General features: G+C 26.3%; 2 protein-coding genes across 2 annotated transcripts in view; both read right to left on the bottom strand.

Moving 5' to 3' along the window:
• LOC134828838 (uncharacterized) overlaps positions 1-991 on the bottom strand; it is a 34639-nt gene extending 33648 nt beyond the window's left edge. Inside the window, exons 1-4 of the mRNA XM_063841825.1 lie at positions 944-991; positions 690-885; positions 363-575; positions 66-296 (exon numbers count right to left, since the gene is read on the bottom strand). Of these exons, the coding sequence (XP_063697895.1) occupies positions 66-296; positions 363-575; positions 690-885; positions 944-991 (688 nt within the window). The remainder of the gene's footprint in view (positions 1-65; positions 297-362; positions 576-689; positions 886-943) is intronic.
• Positions 992-2547: 1556 nt separating this feature from the next.
• Positions 2548-18521, bottom strand: part of LOC134828837 (uncharacterized) — a 33271-nt gene continuing 17297 nt past the window's right edge. Inside the window, exons 2-10 of the mRNA XM_063841823.1 lie at positions 9277-9649; positions 7334-7618; positions 6219-6694; positions 4420-4604; positions 3835-4030; positions 3509-3760; positions 3257-3448; positions 3094-3195; positions 2548-2618 (exon numbers count right to left, since the gene is read on the bottom strand). Coding sequence (XP_063697893.1) covers positions 2548-2618; positions 3094-3195; positions 3257-3448; positions 3509-3760; positions 3835-4030; positions 4420-4604; positions 6219-6694; positions 7334-7618; positions 9277-9649 — 2132 coding nt within the window. The remainder of the gene's footprint in view (positions 2619-3093; positions 3196-3256; positions 3449-3508; positions 3761-3834; positions 4031-4419; positions 4605-6218; positions 6695-7333; positions 7619-9276; positions 9650-18521) is intronic.

Here is an 18521-nt window from a genome sequence, read left to right as displayed (position 1 = left end):
CAACGAATTTTTTTAGGAGGCCTTAAATTCTAATAAATCCGCCACTGACAAAAAAAAATTTGAACCTGGATTATCGGCACGGAATCGCAACACCGCATAACCATTATTTGGCACCGCTACCGTATCTTTCATGGGTGGCAGTTGGAAATGCCGATGCAGCAATCCTTTCCGGTCCAACTCCAAGGCGTGCTTTAAATTAATTTTCTTGACATTTTTATCGGGAGATCTGCCGACGCCAATCACGTAATACGAATGCCCATGCAAGTGGAATGGATGCGAGATGTTTGCTTGTTGAACTGATTATTAATGGGATTTTAATCGTCGACCTTCGTGTGAAATTAATTTTTTTTTTTCATACAAACCTTCATCGACCAAGACAACCTCAACGATGGCATTCAACGGAACGTCGATCTTGTGCGTGCATGTACAATCTGCCGTGCAATTCGGCGGCAAATTATCTCCGTGACAAAATGACTCGGGCGGAATATCATCGATTTGGGACAACATTGGCGACGAGGGACTCTTGTACGAAATCCCGTCAATGAGGGAAATTAGATGATCGCCATCACTTGCAACTAGGAACGAGATTTTTTTCATTTATTTCACACGAAAAAAACATTCGGAATTGCTTTCGTGCAATTTTGCCGAAAAAAATTTTTTTAATTTTTTTTTTGGGAGGGGAAAATTACCCATGTATCGTTGATATTGTCCCGCTGTGAACAAATCTTCGACATTGTAAATGTGAAATCTGAAAGGCAAGAAAATTTTGACATCCGGACGTTCTTTGAGCACATCGTCGTCCGTCTTTTGACCGTATTTCATTTGATTCACGCAAATCGCGTTGGGGCGTTTGACATCGCAAATGGCATCAAGGGGATTCAACACCTGCAAATTCGAGACATTGAAATTAACGAATTCGACAGAATTTTCTCCTGATACCAACTTTTGACCAAGTAACTTCCCTAAGGGTGCGGTGAGTTGGGATTGTCATAGTTAATCCAATTTTTTTTCGGTGAAAATAATTTCGGGTTAGGATCAACCCGATCAAATGGAGACGGTTGGTAGGTTTTTCATGATTTTTTCCGTTTTAGAGGTTTTTTCACAGCAGGAACTTACCTCAACCTTTACCAATAATTTTTTTCAATTTTTTCTTATTTAATTTATTTTTATTTATTTATAAGGGTAATAATATACACAAGAAATTTATTTACATTTTTTTAAATATTTTATAACAATTCTTCGGAAATTTTATAAAATGGTAAAAAAATTAATTGAATAATGTTTTATGGTAACAAAAATGGTTTATCTTGCATATATTATAATTGTATGAGTATTTTATTGCATTTTTATGGTTTTTTTTACATATTCATTCATTCAAAGGAATATATTTACAATAAAAGTCTCTCCTTTGATTTTTTTTACAAGTCATGAATTATGGGCAATTTTATTAAGAGACAATTAAATTAGTTTTTAAAATAAATTGATAAAAAATTGAAGAAAAATCATAAAAAATATTTTTAAATTAATTTTTTTTAATTTAACGGTTACTTTTTGAAATGACATTTACAAATTTTTCTATTTTGAGGTTAGAATAAAGTAAAAAATAAATAAAAATTAAATTAAATTTATACAAAAAAAAACAAAAATTTAATTAAAATTTAAATTAAAAAAAAAATTAAAAATTTAAATTAAAAAAATATATTAAAAAATAAAAATTTAAAAAAAAAATTAATTTAAAAAAAAAATTAAATATTTTAATAAAAATTCAAGTTAAATTTAACTGTCTTCCAAATAAAATTTCCCATTGAGTATGTATTTTACACTTAAAAAATAATATACCTTTCTTTTGCTATTAACAGTAAATAGCACGTATAGAACATTGGAAATTGTTGAAGAAAAAAAATAATATCTTAAACCCTAAATGAAAGCTAAAATATTGTCTACTTATGTACGATATAATATTTTTTGTTCAAAAATACTTTTTTTTGTCATTTGTCATGTTTTACTATCTTTAAAAGAATTACTTTAATATCAGTGAAAAAAAAAATAAAAGGAAAAATTAAATAATAAATTTTGAAAGTGCTCTTTATATACACAGTGATGTTAGTTTGATGGAAAAATCGGACAGAAAATTTGCAAAAATGGCAAGACAAATTTTTTCCCTGTATTGTTCGAAATGTCTTAAAAATTACATGAGCAAATTATTGTTATATGTGTGAAAAAAATAATAAATGAGAGTATTGATTGGTGTAAAAATGTAGTAGTAAATATTTTATAGGAATAAAGTGACTGAAAAATGATGAAAATAAATATTAAAAGGTAAAAATATATGGCGCACTTGGTTTGCTTGTGTGCTTAAATATTTTTTTTTCGTTTGTGAATCAGTGCTCTGAAATATTTTTTGTGTTTTTTGATATTTTTTAAAAATGTAAAAAAAAAATGGAAATTTAATTATTTTCTAAAACAAAAATGTTAAATAATGATTAATTATTCGTAAATAAAAAAAGTGGCAGATGATCTAAATTTCTAAGAAAGTGGAAAATTTGTTTATCCATGGTGACCATATGGTAGCGGCATGTTATCAACGGGCGGTAAGAAGTCGTTACACGTTGGAAAACCTGTAAATAATTTAAAATAAAATTAAATTTTTATTTTCAAATTTTAATTTATTTTAATTTATTTTAATTTAATTTAATTTATTTTTTTTTTATTTTGATTTTTTTTTAATTTTAGGTAATAAAATTAATTAAATAATTAATAAATTTTAATTTTATTAATTAAATTAATTTTATATGAAAATTAAATTAAATTAATTCATTTCATATTATTTTTTATAATAATTTCAATTATATTTAATAAAATAATTTTTAATTAATATTAATTAAATTAAAAAATTAATTTAAAAAAATAAATGTAATTAAAACTTATTTAATTAATTAATTAATTTTATCAAATTTTAATTTGAAATTTGATAAAATTAAAATGAATTTTTTATTAAAATAATTTAAATTAAAATTTTAATTAATTAATTTAAATTTATTTAATTAAAATTTCAGATTTTTTAAAAGTTTTATTGAGATAAAAACGGCTTACCTTGTGGCACTGGAGGTAAATCTGCGTGAGATCCAACTTGCAACACCAAATTCATACCAATGACGATGTGGAATAAGAAATGACAATGGAAAAGCCAGAATCCTACGAAGAAATTTTCATAAAAAAAAATAATTTAAAGCATTTTAAAGCTAAAAATCCTTACCTGGGTTATCAGCTCTAAATCTAAGGACGACATAACCGTTATTTGGCACAGCGATCGTATCTTTTAATGGCGGCAAGTTGTATTGACGATGCAACAATCCACGTCTATCCAAGTCCAAAGCGTGTTTCAAGTTAATTTTCTTAACAGTAGTATCAGGTGATCGACCAATACCGATAACATTAAAGCCATAACCTAAAACAATTTTTTTTTTCTTAAATTTCATCATTTTAGATCAAAAAAATCAAAATTTACCATGCAAATGGAAGGGATGCGACAAATTCGGTTGTTGTACTTCATCAACGAGAACAACTTCGACAATGGCATTCAAGGGAATATCAACTTTGTGTGTGCACATGCAATTAGCACCGCAATCCGCTGGACGATTATCGCCATTACAGAATTGCTCGGGATCGATATCGTCGTATTGGGACAAAAGTGGGGCGGGCGGCGACAAATACGAAATTTCATCGATAAGCGAGATGACGTGATCGCCAGTTGGAGCGACTAAAATTCAAGAAATAAAAATGGTAAAAATTAATTAAAAATTTTTTTTTTAGGAAAAAATGTCAAAAAATTACCTAAGAATCTGTTGTAAGTGTTGGGCTGGAACAAATCTTCGACGCGGTACAAATGGAACTTGAATGGCAAGAACACTTTGACGTCTGGTTTCTCTTGGAGCAAGGCACGATCGATTTCCTTGGCGTTCTTCAATTGATTGACGCAGATGGCGTCGTTTCGTTGACGGTTACATTGGGCATCCAAGGGGTTCAAAACCTATTTTTTGCGTGTATTTGTGTGTTTTTGTGTGTGTAAAAAGGATTTTTTCACATAAAAGTTTGCGGAAAAGAGAAAGGAAATTGTTTGAAAATGCGACTTTTTGTCAGAAATTAGTCGATTTACTGATGTTTTCATGGAAAATCTTGCCTCGAGAAGGTTTTTCGGGTAAATTTATTTACAAACTGTTTTCTACAGTTTTCAATTTTGTACAAGAAGTATTTTTTTTATACATTTTAAAAATAATTTTAGGTGCGAATATTTTCCAAGAGTATTTACAGGAAAATATGTAAATATCATTTATTTACAAAAAGTCAAAATATCGGAATATCGTGACTTTTTCATCAGTATTTTACAAGAATTCAATTTAAATAAAAATCTTTACTTACCACACCCTGAGGAATTCCGACGTCGTACGTTGGTGGCGGTGAACCAGGTAGATATGGACCGCGAGCATAACGCAATATGGCCAGTTGCTGAGCACGTTTGATACCGCATTCGCCCAAACCACGCAATTGGATCCAGTAGGCACCGACCGGTTGATCTGCCGTTATCACAAAGTCGTAACGTTCACCTGTGAAACGAGAGCAAAGCAAAGGTAAGAAGATGTCGAAATTTTGTAAAATGAGAATTTTTTTTTTTTAGCATGTGAAGAAACCCACGCAGGCAAATATTTTTTAAAGCATTGCATGATTAATTGATTATGTTCAATTTGAGATTTGTTTGAGACAAGCGAACATTCGATGTTGTTCACACCCACTGTCGGTGGGGAATTTTTTTAATGTTTAACATGTGCTACTTGAAGACTTTTTGCACTTTTGACTTTATTTTTTGCTAAATTTAAAATGTTACGGAACACTTGCCAAAAAATATTTAAAAAAAAATTACACGATTTCGAAAATAATAGTTTTTTTTTAATAAAAAATTAAATAAACATTAAAAAAAAATAAAAAATATTAAAATTTTTATTAAAAATCTAACTAAATTTTGGCACTAAAATTTATTTAATTTATTTAAGAAAATTATTTTTAATTAATTTTGAATAGAAGTTTTAAATAATTTTATGAATTTTTTTGAAAGTTTTTATTTATTTGAGAAATAAAGCCGATTTTGTCGAAAAAAACAGGGGGAAAAATTAAATTAAAAATTTAAATATTTTTGTTTTATTTTGAATTTTGTTAATTTTGAATTTTAATAAATGTTAAGAATTGACGTTTATCGTCTAAAAATGTTAAAAAATTACAATAAAATATAATTATAAATATAATTAAATATATAATTATAAATATAATTACAATAAATATTCAAAAATATACCACAAAGGAAATAAATTTAAATAAATAATAATTATTTTAAATATTTTTGAATTGAAGTAAACTTCTTAAAAATTAACGAAAATTCGGAAAATCCCTTAAAAATTTTATTATGAAAAATTGATTTAATTTTTTTTCTTACGAAATAAAAATATTTCCAAATTTTTGTCTGCAATTTTTTTTTTATATGAAACTTTTTATGAAAATTTTATTGCCACTTTTTTAAAATAAATTAATTTCTCAATAAAATTAAAAAATATTTTTAGAATAAAATTACTAAATATCTCGAAATCGTAAAAAAATACATTTTCATTAAATAAACAAATTTGGAAATTTCCATTAATTATTTAGGATTTTTTTCGCAATTTTTTTTAAATTAAAAAAAAATTTATTTCCTTACGGAATTCGAACAGAAAAAATTCTGTCAATTAAAAATTCATGTTGAAGCGCGATTTCAAAATCCCAAATTAAGCCAAGACAAGGTGGAGCACGTTAATTTATTACTACAACAACTACTGTGTGTTTTACAACAACAACAACAACTGCATCGAAAAAAATTTTACATAAATAAATTTTTTGTCATTACAAATTCACCCTTCTCTCTCCACACCGACCGTTCGTTTAATTTTAATTAATTACTTTTTGATTAATTCTCTGTTTGCATACACTAATTGGGTACATTTGTCAACTACTCTCAACTCGTTTTGCGCAACGGTAATTTTTAAAGGAGTTGTGCAGTAATTTTTCGCGCTCTTTAATTAGGACACTCGAAGTGAGCAATTAAAATTTTTATGCAGTCATTAAACGCAGCAGTTGCTTATGTAAAAAAAAAAACAAAAAATATTTTTAAAAAATCTCTCACGTTTCGCACATACCTGAGAATGAGATAACTGTATTAACTTGCACGGGGTGCACCGGTTCGCCGTCTGTTGCGATAATCGTCAAGCCGTGTCCTTCGATGGTAACTTGGGCCGGGCAAACGGACGAGAAAGCGTTAATCATGCGGAAACGGTAGCGACGTCCTGGGGTGATGGTGAAAATTTCCAGCGGTGTGTTTGTCATGAAGCCGGTGTTGGGGTCACGGAATTGCCCTTTGCCGTTAATTAACATGGATTCGGGATCTTGACCGGTGTTGACAGCCAAGCGACCTGGATAACGTTCGGCGGCATCTTCGTGCAACCAATCGCTCAGCAACATGATGTGCGTCGTCAAGTCAAAGTCGTAGAGATGCGAATTGGGATCACGTGAGGGCGGCTGCCTGACGATGACGCTGCCATACAAACCGTCGACTTTTTGTAAGCCAGTGTGAGCGTGCCAGAAGTGGGTGCCAGCATTACCGGTCCATTGATATCTGTTGAAATTGATGGAAAAAAATTAAGGTAAGTTCGATTTTTAAAATATTTATTTCAAATTTTTCGTCTAATTTTTCCAATGATTTTTTTCTAAAGGTAAAAATTAAAGAATTTGTTTTAAAATATTTTTTTATAATTTTTTTTTGCTGATTTTACACTGTAAAATATAATAAAAGTTAGTTAAAAAAATAATTTAAAATTATTTGGTAATTGTCTTTTTTTATATTTTTATTTTTATCTCTTCGTCGATGATTTTCGTTAAAAAAAAATTAATTTAAAATTTTTTTTTATTTTTTTTTCAAACGATAAATTTTTGTCAAAGAATTTCGTTATTTTTGTAATTTTTTACCCAAGTTTTATTTTTAATTTTTTTTTTAAATTTATTTTTTTTTTTTATTATTTTATTTTAATTTATTTTTTTTTAAATATTATTTTATTTATTTTTTTTATATTATTTATTATTTTTTTTAAATAATTTAATTTATTTATTTTTTTAATTAAAAAAAAATTCTTTAGAAAATTTTCCTGTTTTTCTTATTTTTTTTTTAATTTTCAATTCAATATTGCAAGAAACGAAAAGTTTTTAAATAAATTTAAAGCAGCCTCTAACAAAAGATTTGCAAAATTAAGCAACAAACCTGAATGTCGTGCCCTGTTGAATGGGACATTGCGTGACATATGGCACGCCATCGTAGTATTGTGTGCCGCGTTGGTGAATACCGTGCCAATGGATTGTCACTTCCATGCCTTCCATGTGATTTTCGACGTCAATCACCACTTTGTCGCCCTCGCACACTTGTATACTGGGTCCGGGAATCATACGGTTTGCCGTCAAGATACCACGTTCCACACCATCGGCCAACACGCATTGACAATGACTCCAAACGGTATTTGTGGCATTTGGTTGGCACAATTGGCAAGCACTGAAACAAAAACAGAAAAATTAGTTACACTTTTTGCTTTAATCAATTTTTTTCGCTGATTCATAAAATCAAAATAAAAATTTTTAATGGTCATCGATGTCAAAGTCAAAGTTTCCGGAAGAGCTCGAAATATTCGAATTTTGTACGATTTCTTCGTTGGAACGCAACTTTAAGTACGCATTAGGCTAATACAATTTACGGAAAAGTTTTGAATTTCTGTTTAACTATTTTTTGAATTTTTTTCAGAGTGGATATTGAGTAAGTTTTTTTTTATTTTATGTAAAAAATTAAAAAAATTAAATTTTAGTTATTTTTTAATAATAATGAAATTAAATAATTAAAAATTTAAAAAATTAATTTAAAAAGATTAAAAAATATTAAAATTTTCCTAAAAATTAAAAAAAAAATTATTTTTCAGAAGGAATATTTATTAAGTAAGAAGGTAAAAAATAAAAAGGAAAAAAAATTTTTAATTTTATTTGCACTTCTTAAGGCCATTAAATTTAATTATTTTACTTTATGTCGCATGTGGATTTTTATGAAGGGAGGGGCGGGAAGGAGAAAAAAAAAAAATTAATTTTTTTTACTAAATTTTTGACGTTTTTGAACGTTAATCGTTAATTGAAGATATTAAAATAATTTTTACTTTTATTATTTTAAGAAGGAAAAATTTTAATATTTCAGTAAATGAAAGCAAGTAAAGTTCAAATTTAATAAAAAGGTAATTTTTACTGGAATTATTATTTTTTTAATTTTGTCAAAAATTTTCCTTTTTTGTTATTATTTTTATTTTTCCCCCTGAATTTTTTCGGCAAAATCGGAGGGGGGGGGCGACATAAAGTGAAATAATTAAATTTAATGGCCTAACTAATTTAAACAAAGACTTTCCTTAAAATTTGAAAAAAAAAAATTTTTTTTACAATGAATTTTTAAAATTTTTTGAAAATATTTCTATTTATTAAAAAAATCTTTAGAAATCCTGAAAAAAAATTTAAAAAATCGAGAAATATAAACTTTAATAGAAAATTTTTAATATAATTTTATTTTTGTCATTTTAGAAAAAAAAAATTCTGAAAGAAAGTTTAAGGAACCTCTGAACATTACTATAACTATAATGATTACTATGGCTGGAGTATAAAAGGAAGTTGAAACATTTAATAGTTATTCAGTTAATAAAATATATTTCATCAAAAAAACGATTCCTCGAAATTTTTCGGATCCTAAGATTTGGAAATCTTCAAAATCAAAAAATATTTCCTGCTCTTGTACCGGCCTAAAGTGTTTCGCAATCGACACCTTGTTGTTAAAAACACCACCAACAAAGAGCGAAGGAAAAAATTTAAAAATCTAGAATCATTCATGCGCATAATTTGAATGGCTGGCTAGCTGTGCGTTCGATTAACATACACAAGAAAGTGAATAATTTTAGATTGTGATCTTGACTAATTGAAGGTTGTTGCGAAATAATCAGTTGTTCAGTTATATAAAGTGCCAAAGTAAAGTTAATCTTGGGTGTCTTTTGTGTCTCAACCAACAAAGGGACATTTACGCGACGATTAAAATGTTCAATGAATTGATAACTTTTACTTTTTTTCGTGCCGGATATTTACTTTTTTACATTTTTTTTAACGCGAAATTGAGGAAAAAAGACAACTTACGCTCCCAAAACGGTGTAGAACTCAAGTGTGAAATGGTAATAGCAGATTCTTGGTGGTTCGCCTTCGCGGCAGGCACGTGCGCACTCATCCGGAGCCGATAAACTTGGGTTTCGTCGGAGTTCCGCTGTCGCACTACTGGAGTAGTCCAAGTGACGGAAGGGCGATTTGCCGCCGGGCGTCAGAGTGCCAGGACGTGGCGTGACACTCAGAGAGCCACGCAACGACGTTGCTGGCGATGGACTAGCGGCATGTGGAATACTACTACCTAAAGCTGGGTGTGTTTGGACGACACCGTGTGTCGCTGAGAAGAGATTTGGTGTTCCAACGGCGGGTCGCCACCACGATGACGCCGTCGATTGATCTAGTTTGGGATCTGAAATGAGAAGAAATTTCATTAAAAATCGTTATTAAATAAGAGAAAAGCAAGAAAAAACAATGAAATTGGCATAAAGTTAACAATTTTACACAACAACACACTCGCGCGCATGCAAAATAACAACCAGTAGTTATTCTTTGTTGGCCTACTTTTTTACACGCATTTAGTCACTTTTGTTTTTGTTTTTCTCTCTTCACGACCGTTTTATGCTCGTATTCGAACAATAATTTTCTTTACTCTAAATTATGATACGAATAATAAGTGCCGTGTGTTGTACAAACACTAATTTACATACATAATTCCCACACATTATAAAATAATAATGATAATAATTTTGCACAAAAGGCAAAGTGTGTGTGTTTTTTTACGAGACACTCGCGGTTTACTTCTATCAACAGACGCGTCGTATCAAAGACGCATAAATTTTAACTAGCGCTCGGTTGGATAATTTTATAGCTGTGTGGATTAAAATAATGAGAAAGAAATGCCGCGCGATAAAAACTAGATCACTTTCGGTATTGTTTGATACAGTTTTTTACGATTATTTCTTTATTGGCTTGTGAGACAACAAAGTAAGCAGGAGTTGGTCTAAAAGCCTCTTGTGAGGTTTGATTTTAAATTTTTGATTTTATTTCTATGAGTCACTTTAAAAGGTTAATGACTTCTTTGTGAATTTTTTTTTTAGAATGAACTTTTTCCAAAGAATTAAAATTAGTAATTTATTTTATTTTATTTTTATTTTAAGATATTTTAAGAAAAAAACGTTTCAATATATTAAATTTATCAAAAAAATACTAATATTTTAATTAATTTTAATTTTAACTAATTAATTTTTTAATTTTAAAAAATAATTAATTATTATCATTTCTAAAATAAAGAGGAATTAAAAATTAGAGGAATTAAAAAAATCTTAAAAATTAAAATTTATTTAAATAATTTATTTTTGTTTTTGTTTTTATTTTATTTTTATTTTTAATTTTATTTTTATTTTTATTTTTATTTTTTTTTTTATTTTTATTTTTCATTTTTATTTTTATTTTTATTTTTATTTTTATTTTTATTTTTATTTTTATTTTTATTTTTATTTTTATTTTTATTTTTATTTTTATTTTTATTTTTATTTTTATTTTTATTTTTATTTTTATTTTTATTTTTATTTTTATTTTTTTTTATTTTTATTTTTATTTTTATTTTTATTTTTATTTTTATTTTTATTTTTATTTTTATTTTTATTTTTATTTTTATTTTTATTTTTATTTTTATTTTTATTTTCATTTTTATTTTTATTTTTATTTTTATTTTTATTTTTTTTTTATATTTTTATTTATTTTTATTTTTATTTATTTTTTTTTTTTTATTTATTTTTATTTATTTATTTTTTTTTTTTGAAAAAAACGAACAAAATTTTTTAAAACATATTTTTAAAAATAGAAAAAATTACTAGGATTTTCCTCAAAATTTTAAAATAATTAAATTTAATTAAATTGAGAGAAAAATACTTTTAAAAACTGCAATTATCAGTTTTTTTCAGTCTCAATATTTTTTTCAATATTTTTTTCAGTTGTCCTTTTTTTTGTCCTATAATATTTTAAGATATGGTTAAAAATTGTTACAACTAATTAAAAAATAATTTTTCGCTTATTCAGACGATTTATTATCACTATAATTCAGAAGCAAAAATAAATTAAAAATTTCAAGTTTAAATTTCTGACCTTTAATTTTGCTTCTAGCATAATTCACAGAATTTAGCACTTCAAGGTTTTTGTCGCATGGTCTGATTAATTTAATCTTTTTAAAACATTTTAATCGAATTTTAATTAAAAACTTAAGACCACTTATCAACTAGACAAGACACATTTAAGCCCGTCAATTAATCGTCACGCTATCGGTCAAAATATCACTCATTAAAAGCCTCACGGGACCAATCACCACACATTTAACGTCAAATTTCGGGCATTATTTAACATGACATTTTCCATTAATTTTATTTTTTTTTTATTTTTGGCAGTTCATGCATTTTTATTTCCCTACTGACCTGCAAAAATAAAACAAAAACATTTTTTTTCTCACACTTTAAAAAAAAATAGAGAAAAAACGTCCAATAAAGTTAAAATAAAACAATTAATTGTCGTTGACCGTATTTGTCGTAAATTCTAACAAAGTAAAAAAAAATAAACATTAAAATAGCATAAAATATGATTCCATTCTAAAAAAGTGTGTGAGAATTTTAACGATTCAATTTATTATTTTTATATTTTTTGCTACATATTTTGGGCGTTACGTTCATTAATAACACTTCACACACAATTTTTTTTTGAAAAATGCATGCTAGGTGTCAAAAACAATTATCGCAAGTCTCAAGTGGAGGTTATTATTATATCGTTGTAAAAAAATTAATGCATAGAATTAAAAACAAAAAATATTTTGAAAAGAATTGAAGTGGACATTAAATGAGACAGGCGGAATTTATGGAGTTTTTTTGTTGCGAATAATTAGAGTTTGGAGGTTCATGGAGACGTCTGGTTGAAAATTACTTACAACTTCCCATTTACCGAATCGATTTTTGGTCACAAAAATAGCCCATTATACAACTTGATTTTTAGTCCCAGTGCATATTTTCAGCACAATATTTCCCCAAGGCGCATTCAAGATTTTGGACCCAATTAATATTTAAAGATTGTGACTCAAAGCACATTAAAGGACATTTAGCATTTTTACCCCAGTTGGCATTTTAAAATATTTGCCCTAAAGTATATTTAAAATTTTTGCCCCAGTTGACATTTTGATATGACTGCCCCAATGCATATTAAAGAACTTTTACCTAAGGCACATTTAAAAATTTTGCCCTAATTCACATTCTAAAATTTTGACCCAATGCATATTTTAAAAATTTGACCCAATGCAAATTTCAGTTTCTTTAAATGGAAATTTTACGTTATGAAAAAAATTAATGAAAAGAAAAGCAATTACTCAACAAAATATTTGCAATAATTACAAAAAAAATGACTATCAATCATATTTTTAAAGGCCCCATAAACCAAAAACTTATTAAAGCCCCGTATTTTATGCCGACTGTTACCTTTTTTAAGCATGTGCCTTAAATTTATTGTGTAACAACAATTTTTGGTTTGCTGATTTAAAAGTGGTGATCACTCAATAAAAATATTACTTTTTTTTAAATAATTTGGAATGGAATCATAAATCACAGCTGCTTATTATAAATTTAATTCTATTAATGTCGGAGCTTGTTGCACACTTAATTACCTAAAATAACATTCAAACTTTGAGCATTTATTCGATCAGATTAGATTTTATTCATTTTTAAATAAATTAAATTTATGAATTGAATTTATTTTTCGTCTACTTAACTCGGTTTGTTTGAATGAATATTGAATAAACGGCAACAACGCGATGCTGTAAGTAGTTTCGGATGATTAGTTTTGCCGATAAGGATCCTACATGTCTTTGTTTGTTTGTTTTTTTTTCGTGTTTAATGTGACCTAATTTGAGTATTTTTTTTTTGTTTGCGAAATTGCAGTTTTATAGCGACGACGAAAAAAAAACCCACCCGTGAGATGATTCATTTAGATGAATTTTTAAAGAAGATGATTACTTTACTGGGTTAATGTCTTGCAAAGATGACTCGTGATCGTGAGACAAAATATAAACAGCTGTTTTTGGGTGATTAAAAATGAATTTTTTTGGGTACAAATTTTTGGTGACGTAAGAAATGAAGACAACCCATTTTGTGCGGAATTTCGTTGAAATTAAATTTTGATTAAAAAAAAAAGTATTAAAACTTGGATTTGAAGAAGAAAAATAAGTTTTTGGTTTTAAATAGCTTAAGACGGATCGAATCAAGAGGAAAGATTTTTTTTGATATAAATAAGAATTTTTTTAAAGTTTATTAAAATATTAAATTATTTAAAAATTAATTTATTTAATTTAATTTATATTAAATTGTTTAAAATTAAAAAAAATAATGATTAATTCTTTTAAAAATACCTAATAATTAATTTAATTTTTAAAACTTAAAAAAAAATTATTTCATAGAATTTAATATTTTAAAAAATTTTAAATTAATAATTAATTAATAATTAAATATTTTAAAATTAGGTTAATATTTTAAACTTTTTTTTATTTTATTTTTTCGATTAAAAAAAGCAAGTCTCGAAGTTTTTGAATTTATGCCATAAAAATTAATTTAATTTAATTATTAATTATTGAATTAATTTGATTTTAATTGAAAAAAAAAATCTGAAAAAAATTAACAAAATTATTTTTTATTTATTTTTATTATTATTTTTTTATTTTATTTTATTTTATTTATTTATTTTTTATTGTTTTTTGATAGAAGAAATATTTTTATTTGAGAATAAAAATTTTATTATTTTTTAATTTATTTAAATTAATTTTGAGACAAATTTTAGTTTTCCAAATTCTGTGAATTCGGTGATCACAAATTCCGTTTTTAAAAAAGGTTTAATTTTTATTATTTCAGTAATAATTATTTTTTAAACATATTTTAATTATTTTTGTAAATTTATTTATCTTTTTAAATATTTTTATTATTTTAGGAATCAATAAGAAAAGAAAAAATTAAACCTAAAAATTTCTCGATTTTACGTATTTCTCTAAATCTCTCATAAAAATTCTATTAAAACCCAGTTTGAAAAAAATTAAATGTAAACATCAACACCGTCCCTTGCATACAAATGACTTCAATGTTACAAAAATATTCCAACTTTTTTTTTCGTGTACTATGTTAACACACAATGAGGTGCAGATTGCAAACTTGCCGCAAAAAATAGCAATAATAATCAAAATTAATGTTATAAATCAACGTTTTCTGTACATAAATAAACAAAATTAGTCAAGTTAAGCTATTTTGTTACCTTTGTCGATGTTGTTTATGGATTTCACGAAAAAACACAAAAAAAAACTACAAAACAAACACGCAAGTAATTGAGTTGCACATAAAAAAAGGTATTGAGCATGAACGAACAGCGAGGGAGAGAAAAAAATGTCCATTAAAAAATTTTCGCTCATGTCCATTTATTATTATTATTTTAATTTTTCAACGTTGTTTTTACTTGTGTTGCGAACGATATATTGAAGGTTGAAATTATTATATTTATTATTATATTTTATTACGTTATTTTGTACAGCACCATGCCATAACATGTAATACAAAGTGAGTCCACACCTTTATTATTATTTAAAAAAATGTTTTTTTTTTTTATTTTTTTGCAAAAACAAGTAAATGACTCAAACTAGACCTGAGACTATTTTATCACCGCTAAAATAAATCAATTAAAAAAATTGAAACGAAGACACATGTTGAACGCGTAAGCAGCCTCAAATGACCATTTATGGCACTTTTAATCAGCTTGAATTGCGCGCCGGCAAAAACACGTGACGAAAGAAATCACAAAAAGTTTTTTTCTCGATCTCGAATTTTATAAAAAAAAATAATTTAAATGGTTAATGGCATGTTGACTCTTTGAAATCTGCATGAAAATTTATGATTTATTGTACGATCGACGTTTGGATCACGCTAATTAATGTCGCGCAGCAGCACATGCGACACGTATGGGAATTTTATTAATTTTGTCCGTGGATTTTTTTGTTAGTTTTTCTTTCGCTTGTCAAAGCTTTTTTAATTTTTTTTTATAAACAAGAAGTCACGTATTAAAGTAATTGAAGGAAAAAATGATGTTAAGTTGAAAAAGGGAAGAATTTTTCTGTACTTTGAGAAATTACGCGATTTTCATTCATGAAAACGAGCAAACTTGAGTAAAGTTGCTCGCGTAATTAATTAAAATTTTATTCTGCATGTTTAGCTTTTTTTTCGCTTAAATGTGGACTGCGTTTGAATGATTGATTGAATCTCGTGAGATTTAGAGAAAAAAATATTTATTGCATGCAAGATTGCAAAGAAAAGTAAAAGGAAAGGAAATTGACAAATAAGCGTATTTTCCGGTATTTTGTATAAAAAAATATTTTAAGCTAAAACTGATTAATTTATATAAATTTTTAAATTTCAATTTAAAAATTTTAATTAAATTAATTTTTAAAAATTTAAATTTTTTAATAAAATTTATTTTGAAAAATTTAAATTTTTTAATTTAAAAAATTTTTGAATTTAAAACAAATTTATATTGATGAAAATTAAATAAATTTCAAATTTATTGTTCTTTAATTAAAATTTAAATGAATTTTTATTTTATTCATTAAAACAATTTAAACTTATTTATTAATAAATAAATAAATAAATTACTATATAAATATTTGATTAAATATTTAATTTTAAATTAAATTATAAAATTTATTAATTATAGATTTATTAAACTTTAATTTAATTAATCTAATATTTAATTTAATTAATTTATAAGTTAATATTAAAAATTTTTAATCGAAATTTTTTATAATTTATAAAAATTTTTTTAGACAATTTTCACTCAGAAATTAAATTTTTTAAAACTATATTTAAATTTTTAAACTAATTTTTAAAATTTATTAAGTAATTTTTAATTCAAAAATTACGAAAATATTTTTTTATAAAATAAATTTATTTAAATTTAAATTAAAATTACTTTTTTTTACAACTTTTAATTTAATTTTTTAAATAAAATAATAAAATTAATTTAAAAATAAATTAAAAAATATTAAAAAATTAAATTATACAAAATTTTTTAAAAAACGAATTTTTCACTTTTATTTTTACAAAATGCATTTCGACAAAAAATCTCTAGAAATGAATATTTTCTCATGATAAGGTCTTATTTGTATTCACTTCAATCACTCGCAACGCGTTCTCCGCAACTAGGTCACCGCTACCTAATTCTGACACTTTCAATACAATAAAAATAACGAAGAAATAAAAAAAAACGAGAACAATCAAGTTTCTGTAATGCTGTAATGTCTGCGATTAAGAAAAAAAGCGAAATTTGAATACATATATTGTTCACCTAAATCACTTAAAATGCCGCTAAAATTGTCTCTTTAATGCTGAATTATGTTGTAATATTTGTTATTATTATTTCATTTTTTTACCATTTTTAAACACAAAAATTTAAATAATAATAAACGACAACAACAAAAGTACATTGACTTGCATTCTTTTTTGATATATTTATAGGTTTCATGCTTGAATTTTGCATCGTTCCAGCAGCGCGCCGCGTCGCAACGTAAGGAAAGAGCGATAAGTCGTGATTCATTCGCTTTTACGATTGTGTGTGTTGTGCCCCTTGTTAAAAGCCTTAAAATATCATGAATTTGCATGAAATATTTAGGTTATGTCAGACATGACTTTGTAAGAAAAAAATTCTTTAATTGAAAAATATTCGAAAAAAATAAAAATGTCTCAATTTTTGCAGATACTGAACGAGAAATGGCTTGGAGGGTTCCTTTTACGCAGCAATTTGGCTCGTGATTGATTTGCAAGTCATTCGGTAAGAAACTTACTCGATGATTGAAGTTGTATTAAATTTATTATTCAATTAATGAAAACCTTTTAAGCCTCTATGTAACAACAACAAAGGGAGTAAGACAATAAATTTTGGCTCGTGTTGTTTGGATTTTACTGATTTATGACCTAGAAGAAAAAAAATTAAAAGGCGTTTCCAGAAATTAAAACAAAAGTCTTTAGATGACGAAGCGCAACAACAAAAGTAACACCAACCATTCTTCGATTGTTGCATGAATAAAAAAAAAGTTGTTGAACAATTTTCGTAGCAAACACAAAGGGCACTTATACGGAATACTCTATAATATTTGATTAGCACCGACTGACTGACATGATATGCATTCGCTTTGCTTTGTAATTAATGTTGAGTAACGCCCTGCTGGTACGTATTTCTTCTAGCTTGTTTTGCTAGCGCACGAAACATGTGTTATGATGACTTTTTTTTCTTTTGTTGTTGTTTATTACGATTATTATTTTATAGAAATTGTATCAACACAATTATGCGGAAGCTTTTTCTTTTTGGTATTATACAGATGTATTATTTGAGATCATAATTAAAGGGTGTTAAGCACCTGCAGCGTGGACCTTTTTCACGATAGTAAAGTGTTTGTTGTTACATGATCGTGTGAAGTGTTTCCGTGTAATTTTACATGATTTCACTCAACAAAGAAGCCCTTGAGACAAAAATTTTGCAGAAAATTGTTTAACAGCGACGAAACTAACGCGGAGCTGAGCTATTAGGTCGTTAGATATTTAAATGACACACATCAATCATGTAACGCCATATTTATTAATTTTGTTTTAAATGTTTTTTTTTAATTATTTTTTTCTTAGGTTGGATATGAGATTTTAATTATTGTTATGGAATTGCAGGTAAATCAACGCTCACACAAAAAAATAAATTTTGAACCAAAAAATAATAATAAATCTAAAGCCTTTTTAGATGATACAGCAGCTTAAGCGTATTTTTATGTAATTGTCACAGAAGGTAAGCACTTTTTATTATTTAGACTATGTTACTTTGTCAAAATTTTAGTTTTCCATTTCCTGAATTTACTTTATACTTTAGTTTTAAATGGATTCGCTGTGGGTATTATTGAATTGAGCCTTTACAAAGCATCATGTAAGCAAACAAGGACTTAACAAAAAACCTAACTAAGGATAACAAGTATGATCGTTCCATAATGTTTCTTCCAATGAAAGACACAGTGTACAAGTTTATTCTTGCAAGTAAGAGATAGATATCATTAGCTCTAAGAGTATCTTCATGCTTGAATCAATGAGTAAAATGCACAAGACTACTTTTGCTTTTAAGATTGTTCCCTAAACTTTGGATTCAATACGGTGATGATGTTTTCGCTTGATGACGATAAAGAATATTTAATTTCATTAATAAAACTA

This window comes from Culicoides brevitarsis, chromosome 2, assembly GCF_036172545.1.
Source record: "Culicoides brevitarsis isolate CSIRO-B50_1 chromosome 2, AGI_CSIRO_Cbre_v1, whole genome shotgun sequence".
Lineage (NCBI taxonomy): Eukaryota > Metazoa > Arthropoda > Insecta > Diptera > Ceratopogonidae > Culicoides > Culicoides brevitarsis.
The sequence above is the reverse complement of the archived record's forward strand: the minus strand, read 5'-3'. Positions and strand labels throughout refer to the sequence as shown.